General features: G+C 40.7%; 1 protein-coding gene across 1 annotated transcript in view; it reads right to left on the bottom strand.

The window, feature by feature from the left end:
• Nucleotides 1-270: 270 nt before the first annotated feature.
• OSTM1 (osteoclastogenesis associated transmembrane protein 1) overlaps nucleotides 271-9,308 on the bottom strand; it is a 121,689-nt gene continuing 112,651 nt past the window's right edge. Inside the window, exon 6 of the mRNA XM_078648412.1 lies at nucleotides 271-3,134. Coding sequence (XP_078504538.1) covers nucleotides 3,079-3,134 — 56 coding nt within the window. The 3' untranslated portion in view covers nucleotides 271-3,078. The remainder of the gene's footprint in view (nucleotides 3,135-9,308) is intronic.

The raw sequence follows: 9,308 nt of genomic DNA, 5'->3' as shown, positions 1-9,308 counted from the left end.
TTTGTAACGTTATTTAGACCTTCCAACTCTATTCTGATATATATATCTATAGATCGGATACCAATGTGTTTCTGCTGACAAGGTGGCATCCAATAAAATAAAAATCAGTAATAAATGTACACGTTTTCTTATTGGAATATCTTAGAAACAGACTTAAACATGTCCAGGTAACCAAGGAAAGAAAAAAATACGAGGTTAACTGGGAAACTTGACAACATTGTTATATTTCGACAATCCTCGCACGCATCGGAAAGAACATAAAACATTGGATTGATGTTAAAAACATTTTATTTACACAAAAGCAAAAAACAGACAGTATAGGAAGCAAAAAAGTAGAATATATTTGCTATATTATTCAGTTACATCAACGTAATTGCAAGTAGACGTGCAATTACAGAGAGATTTCAGAGACATATTTTTGGTTTTCATTACTTGTTAGCATGTTAGTAATCAGTGGTCTATCTCTAAACTGTATCACAATATCAAAATAAATAGTTTACAAGGGACAAAATGAAACTATCTTTTTAGAAAATGGGGCGATGTGGTGAAGAAGGAAATAAAGCTAATGGTCCAGTGATATGACATTAATGTAATCTGAAGGATGGGGAAACTGCTCTGTTACTGCTGCTTTTAAACCTTGCCACCGCTGCTGCTTTTCATAAAAAACAAGTCACGAGTACTTATTTTTAGCCGAACAGTCAGCAAAGCACTGAAAGCAGCTTTTTTTCTTTCTAAAGTGCTTAACCACCCTATTCCGGGGTAATGACTTGGAGACCTACTTAACATGAATGTGCTCTGAAAACCACTGATTAGGTATCAAAGCTGTCATTCTCCGAGCCTGCACGTAGAAACGAGAGCTTTATCGGCATAACTGAAAGATTGCTTTAAACACCACTCAATCATATGATTCACTGAATCAAGGTACTGCGTCGGCGGATGAATGAACCCCAACGAGCTGTCGCTGCAGCACAATAGACCTTAAAACAATAACTCGCCAGCCAATATACATCATCTGTCAAACCCTGGGCAGACAGATTAGCTGGTTCCCTAAACCACCCAGCCCCCATATTACAGAAAACAGTGTTTTGTTCTTTTCTCTCAAGTTACACCCAATTTGGAAAGCTCTATAATCAATCCAGATATCTGGTTCTCTACCGACAGAAACTACTACTCATGTAGGCAAGCGCTTCAGCACCCACATAGGGGTAGTACGCGCTATATATAAATGATGCAGTGCACTGCAATACAAAATGTGGCAAAACATCTCTCTGTAGGTGCTGTTTCTTCGCTGTGCCTTATTTTCTTTTATTCTTTGGGGGAGGAACGAAGTAAGTACCAGGCTTGGGAGATGGACTGACCCAGAGGTCAAACGTTCCAACAGTGTGGTGCGCACAACACGTCATTAATGAATTCATGTACAAGCCAGCGTTCAATATATGTTGAAGGTATCCGCCTTTCCAACACCTGCCACATTTACTGAGCATGCAAACTTGTACCAAGTATGCGCACAGACCTGGCTGTATTTTTACTCTCCATGCTAGCCAAAACTACAAGACATCTCAAAATACGTTTTCATCAAATATACTGGAGTCAGAATATTAAATCATCATGTCGGCGAACATTTGGGTGTTTCTAATGTCATTCCTTCGATTTTCAGGGAAAACATAGACTTAGGACTTCTTCTCGGAGTCATGGGTTTCAGGAGGGAATACAACAAGGAGAGTTTAATGGAGGTTTCATTGAGACAAGTCAAACCTCTGACATCATTACAACTCGTCTAAAATAACATTACTCCTTCAAACATCGCACCCTACCAACAATGCATTTCTGTCCTGAAGTCAAGCCTGTTACAGAGTTTAAACGACTGAATGCAGCACTCCAGTGATCTTCCATTTAGTTTCTCGTGATCACGCCTTGCATTTTCCAAGGTCAGTCTGTCAGTTTCCAACTTAGTCACGCTGTCACAACGAATAAGGGAACCGGCACAGACTCGATTCAAGAGGACAGACATTTCTGGGAATCTCGACACTTAACATTTCCAACAAAGTTTCAGAAATGCAGTTTCACTTAATTGTATGCATCTTTTCGGTCAAATTCTAGAATCATTTAAGCTGCCTGTGCCTTGAGTATTAACAATTCTGCGAGATTCAGCCACTCAGATTATTACAGAGAAAATTAAAAAGCTTCAGTCATAGGAAAATACCAGACTAACATGAGATGGAGCAGAGAGTTTAATGTGCTAAGAGCAGGAACACAACTACCATTTGTTACCACTTACCTCTACCCAGCACATAAAGCATCTACAGTGAAATAATGAACCTAAAAACAGGACGCCTGAAAAAGGCATATCAAAGTTATACAACAGATAAATAAATTCACTTCAAAATGTAATTTAGGAATGCTTTAACTTTTTGATACTATCAATGCAAAAAATATATTTACAAGACTGACCGTGAGAAAGCAGAAAAAAAGATGTACAGAAAAAATTACTGTAAACTGTATCAACTGAGCTGGCACTTGTAACCCCCACCATCAGAAAAAACACACACATGCAGATCACATTTTCAATTAGTTTTTCATTTGCTGACACACAGAGAGTGCTAAATAAGCATTCATTTGCTATGCAACACTGCCAAAATTTGCAGATTGTTGGCAAAACCAACTGTGCTGAATTTCAGTCTACCTAAGGCAGGTCGAATTTTCCACTGCACCACAACAAAGTATCTCATTTTCTTACAAGTTAAATCACTTAAATTCCAGAAGGAGATCGATAATTTTGTAAATTCATGTGAACCTAAATTTTATTGGTCGATGATAGCCCCACAAGTGGTCACAACCCTTCTCTGTCTTGTGTTGACTACATTACATGTTTTGTTCAAACAGGAAAACCTACAGGATATACTGGCTCAAAAAGAAGGCAACTCCTCCAATACAGGACCGTCAACTCTGTGCCTAGGACTAGCCGATGCCGCATTTTCAGAAAGTGAACCACAGTGCTCTTCTTCTTGTGCTGAACTTCTCTTCATGAGTAGCTCAAATGCATTTTTCAGGAGCTCTTTCTTCAGTTTTCTTTGTTCCTCAGCTTGATTTATCTTCAAAGTTCAACAAGTTGGTGGCCGATCTCATGCGCTTAGCTAGAGAATGGAATACAAATGTGTTTTATACATTTAGCAGTGGCTCACACCTTCGCATCTGTAGAACATACATGACCAACAGTGAGTGGTTAACATCTAATTGGTAATCAATCATCAAGGGATAAAGAGAAACACAGCAAAAGATGCGCATACGTTCAAGTTAAACACAATGATTTAAGTCCATCAACCACGCGACCTCAGAATAAATACAGCTATGTGCATAAAGGTATTGAGCTTTGCAAGTGCGGCCCAATGTCATTTTGCTTCTGAGATATTACATTAAAAAAATATTTTTTTATTGCTGGTTGGTGTAGACTATTTGCAAGCATTGCTCCCACCACCTTTTCCCTAAGTGGCAAAGCATATGCGAGACGTCGGTCCCTTGCTCGCTCTGTCACGGACTTCAAGGAGGCCTACTAAGGCCGAAACGGGTCTGGGGTTGCTTGTGAACATCGCCTGGCAGTTTGGGATGGACTGTTCCCATAAGAAGCAGGGTCAATACTGATTCGCATAAGGCGAGCCTCGTTCAAGGACCGCACAGTGGAGGAAAAGAAAAGTTTGGAATGCTGTAGGCTAGTTACTAGAAATCCCACCCCATCACCTTTTGTATGTTTGACATTTTTATAAGGAACTTCCTCTCAACTTTATAGCTTGGATACTTTTCCCATGTAAACAAGCTGCTGTTCTCAAATCCCTACTGCTTTGACTGCTCGCTTTACTCATCAACTTACAAATGGACATGAGGGCTACGGAGAGTTATACATCTACTCATTGAAGGCGAAAAAACGTATAGCAAATATGCACAAAACAATATATTACACTACTAAACGGCTGGGTGCGATATGGGGCAAACCTTCAGTGGGAGCAGTTGCGGTCAATGCAATATAATGCCTTTCTGTATTGCATGGTAGATGTTTTCCTACAGTAAAAGAGAAGAGGAGGCAGAAATATGGTATTCAAGAATTAGATGAAGGAAAAAAATTCAATATATGGTTGTATGGTAACATGAACACACTGGAGAGTGTACATGTAATAAGCTTACAGGCATACATTTGTTGCCTAGAAGTTTAATAGTTTGGGCTGGTAGCACTAAAATATGTGTTCTCGACTGCCTTATTTTTTTAGCACTGCATTTAAAACCAGTCACTTAAATAGAACAGATACTTGTATAATTTCATAAAAGTCAGAAATGGCAAGGGCACCCCCCTCGCTCGGATTTCTCTTTCCTTTCTTACACTTCTGCAAAGGGACATTGCCAGTTTTGCAAAACGTGGCACTGCCACTGCATAGGAGTACCACCTTCCCTTGCCATGTGGGATCATTGGAGGCAAAGGTATAAAGGATGCCAGGATTAGGGAGGTGTTGGGCACACAGGTGCTTGTTGTTGAGGGTACAGAGAATCTGAAGAGACCAGATCAGACTGCAGAAACATTGGTTTAATATAGTATGTGGGGAAAATTGGCATGGCATACCCAAGATTTGCTGCCATTCATTAAAACATAGCTAACTAACACACACACACAACACATCGTACACGATATGTAGAGACATAATGTATAATAAATAACCAATAGTAGTAAAATACCATTTGTTGTGTGTGTCTACTGTTTTGGGGATCCAGGGTCGAGCTGTTCTGTATAAATAATTCCTGCAAATAAGAAGTGCTCTGACAGGGTTGTCTGACTACTACCACACTCTGTCTAAAGGAGCATAACTTGTTAGAGAGAATAGCGAGAGGTACCTGCCAGTTCTCCTTTTCTCAGACGAGGGCATGATACTTATATTTCCTTTTGGGGCTGAGGAGACCTACCTGGGTGTGCCTTCATAACAGCAGTGGGTGAGAACAGAAACAATGCATGTGATTTAAATTGCTGGCCTGAAGCATCTGGTTGACCATCTGACAAGAATGTTTCTAATCCTGTATCTACAGAACCTGTTGATGGCTTACTCACCTGGACCTTCACTACACAATCAGACACTCGGTGAGATAGAGGCAGAATTCCACAGAAAAGATGAGCCACTGTCCAAAGCCCCGGAAGACATTGGGAGACTTAGTGCCACAACTGCGCCTCCAGAAGTCCATACACAAAGAGAATCCAGCCATTACTGATGCCGAGATAGCCTCCCAGTAAAGAATAGATCATATTGGGTCTTCATTTGCGTACTTTGAAATAAATCCCAAAGTTTGTTTTCTCAGCAAACACCATCTATGAATTAAAAAAAAACTGTGCAAAAAAAAACCTGCTTTAAAGACCCATTATCTTTTGCAAACGGCATACGTAGAATCTTAAGAAACTAGAACAAAGACAAATGTAATTAGGATCTTAAACACCCACCTAATCTTTTTAGGAGAAAAAAGGGCTTTTACAAGGCATGGAAGGTCAGAAATCTTTGATCCATCCAGCACAGCTTCAATATATGTATTGCCAAACTTGAATTCTTTTGGCCCAACTACTAAGGAGGGTTAGTTTCAGCAGGTTAATATGCCCTTGTAGAAGTTTGCCTTTTCTGCTTGGTCACTCTCATTTTTCAACTTTCTCCGGGCCCTATATTTTTAATGGCTATAGAACTCTGTGAAATTTTCCTCACCTGCGGAAGATTAGAAGAGAATGGACCTGCTATCTGTGACCTTAGAGGAGCCCTGTAGTACTGGACCTGCAAACCTCTTCTTCCCAGGAAAAATAAGTGGGTTTCAAGGGGCAGTCGGCTGACCTCCTGTGTGGCTACAGGGAAACATGTTGCAAGAGGCCTTTTCCTTGAAGTAACCAAGAGAAGAATGCCTGTTCTTCCCCTTTAACCCGTTGTGTGCTGCCGTCGCGAGCACTACTTTCGTAGTGCTGCGCACGTCCAACGGCCGACGCGGCCCTGCCCGTGCAAGAAAACGCCCGCACCGGGGCAGAATTACCGCCACGGTTAATGGGTTAAACATGGTTGAATTTACTTTTTCCTAATTAGCATATTTGACTTGCCTATTAGTCCCTAGTATATGGTGTAGAAAGTGCACCCTGGCCCTGAAAGTTAAATGCCAAAAGTGGACTGCAGCACTAATTGTGCCATCCACTACAGTGCCAGGACAAACATTACTTCAGGCCAACCAAGTGTAGCCTGACTGCTGCAGTGTAATCCCTGCAGAACAAGCGTTCAAAATAACGCTTTTTTAGCAGGGGAAACCCTTCCTTTTAAATACAAAAAAGTCACCCCTATGTACGCCTTTCAACCCACAAGGTAAGTATGTGTGATATTTAAAAGTGGGACATTTAGAAAATTAATGCTACCATGTCACTACAGTGCCAAGCAAAACACGATTTTTACTGTTGCAGGCCTAGCTGTGTTAAGTGAAAAAACAGAGTACAGATTTCATTACTAATACCATAGCTTGAGTATGGGATTATCTCGAACATTAATTTTTTTTAAAAATAGTTATTAAAAATTCAATAGTGAAGACGGATTTTTAACAAACATTAAGGAAAATTAACTTTTAGAGAGTTACTCTTTACCTGCCTGAACTGTCAGAAGTATAATATGCACAAACTTCTGCCACTTCCCAGCCTTTGCTCAGGCTTAAAAAGGTGTGAAACAAGTGTGAAATGCCTACCAGGAGCAAACAATAGGGTGACCTGAATAGGCAGAGATGACTCCTCCGAGCTCAACGGAATATGCAGTGTGGAGGTTGTGTGCCCCCTTCTGACAGCACAGTGTCAAATCCCTTGACAGATCTGTTGAGTCACATGTAAAGCTTGGGGCGCACCTTAAAGGGAGAGAAGGACAATTTTTGTAGATACCTTGTCTGGTTGCTGAAGGATCCCGATTTTGTCCTACCAGACTTCTGTATCTGTGTTTGTTGTGGGTACAGTGCCAGCCTCAAACTGGATTTTAGAGTTAGACCTGGGAGGACACTAGGATTACCTGAGTACACTTTCCTTGTACATCCCCAGCCCTCAGAGCCCAAGTTTTTAAAAAAATCTTTATTTTTCACTTTATTAACACGTAATGGTGTAGGCTTTACCTGTTGGAATATAGCAGAATGATACAGTCTATACATGAGATGGTCAAATAAATGGTATTGGATAACCTGGTACATACAAATCTGTGTCCCTGGGCTCCAGAAGACGGACACAGGGTCTCCCCTTCCTGTTAGAGATGATAACACACAACAGCTATGCAGAATTATTGCTCTCCCCTTCCTCAACATTCCAGTGGTCTGAGTCCCCAGAGTCAGAGCTTGTGCCCTAGAGTCTGGATCTAACAGCTTATCTGTAAGGCCCCCCCCATGTGTGTAGTGCATCTTCAAGTTTATCATCCCTTCTACTATGCCACATTTGTATCTTCTCAGCTCTCAGAGCCCAGGATCAGTGTGGCTGAAGACTTTCACCTTCATAAAAGAACCCGAACACATGGCATTTTGGTCCTGTTTGCAGTAAGGCAAACATGAACTACTGAAAAAGTGGGTAGGGATAGCCCTGGGAACTTTTACACCCTTGTGTATGGTGTGTCCAAGAGTCACCCTCACCCATTAGCTGGTGACAGGCATACATTTGGCACCAACTTCAGAAAATGTTCTGGACCTGTGGAAGATCAGAAGAGGACTGGAAGTGCAGTCTGTGACCTTAGAGGAGCCCTGAAGTACTGGACCTGCTACCTCTTGCACCCAGGACAAATAAGTAGATTGCAAGGGTCAGTCAGCTGACCTCCTGTGTGGTTACTTGGAGACAAGTTGCAAGAGGCCTTTTTCTGGAAGTTCAAAGCTGACAAGTGGCAACTGGCCATGAACTGGATCCTGTTGTTGGCCTCTCCATAACTCCCGGTGCATCTCCAATTGCCTCCCATGAGGTCAGGGAGCCTTAGAAGTGTACTTCTTTGATTGGTTGGGACTTAAGAAACTAAGTCAGAGGGTAACATCTTTCACCAGGATGAACCTAGTTAGTGCATCCAATCTGCATTCAATTGCGGTCGGTCTAAAACTGCATCTAGGACTAAGGCTATTGCAACCACTGACTATCATTGCCACTTTATGCTTTTTGGCGCTATTTCTACTTAAAAGTCTAAAAACTCATATCTCCAGTTATCCTTATGTATTTTTGTCACTTTGGTGTTATTTGTTATTAAATGTTACTCTAGTTTGCTAATTCCGTTTGGGATATTTATTTTTTTGCATTTTGACTCTATTACTGTGCTGATACTGCATTAATACTTTACACACTGCCCTAAGTGAAGCCTTTCTGCTCTGTGTCACAGCTACCATGAGGTTGCGCTCAGGTTCAATTAGTGACTTGGTGTGTGATTATTCCTTGAAGTGGGCACTTGATCACTCCCTCCCTCAAATTATAATACAATTCATTACAGGCCTTTTAGAAGGGCCATTCAACATCATCAAATTAGAATACCATTTTTCCCAATTTAAGTGAGGATGTTTAACTTGCCAATAGGAATTTTGCAATCACACCTTCAACCAGAAGAATGACTTAAGTTACACCAAAAAAAACATATTTTCTTAACTATGCATAGCCATTAATATTAATATTTTTTACCACTTTTAACAATTTCAGAGTCATTGCCATTCACATATAAATCACATCTAAATGAACATACATCTCAGAAGGGTGTCAAACCATTACCAGTAATTTGAGCGCAACTCAATGCCATAAAAGCTTGGACAGCAACTCATTTACTCATTCTAACCAAAACCAAAACTAAACTGACCTAAACTAAAGTACTGATACAGATTTCAGACAGACTAACTGCCTTTTTTACAGAAGGATGGTAACATACTTAGGGTTTTAATACATCCTTCTGAGTAAAGTTGTCAAATCCTGAGGAGATCTTGAGAAATCCCCCCAAAAAGGGCAACTGGCAGGACCAACAAATTAAATGTGTTTCCAACTCAATGTCACTGGAAAAAAAAAAAAGTACTGGTTCTTCGATTTGCCGGTCCGAGAAAATAGAATGTTTGGCATTAAGAAGAACCTCGAGGTTAACATAATCAATGTAATCGACAGCACTGAACATTTTGCTCCTTTTCACATGAAAGCCATGATAGTAAAATCTGAAAGTGGTTTCCAAAGCTTTGCTCTGGTGCCCCAATACAAGTCTTAACACATGAACTGGAATTGATAGGTCTTTGGTATAAAGTACCGGTATGCTCCTGAGAAAGCTCAGAAAGGTAAAATAACAGTC

The sequence above is a fragment of the Lissotriton helveticus genome, chromosome 6 (assembly GCF_964261635.1).
Source record: "Lissotriton helveticus chromosome 6, aLisHel1.1, whole genome shotgun sequence".
Classification (NCBI taxonomy): Eukaryota; Metazoa; Chordata; class Amphibia; order Caudata; family Salamandridae; genus Lissotriton; species Lissotriton helveticus.
Note: the sequence above shows the minus strand (reverse complement) of the source record. Positions and strands in the feature narration are given on the sequence as shown.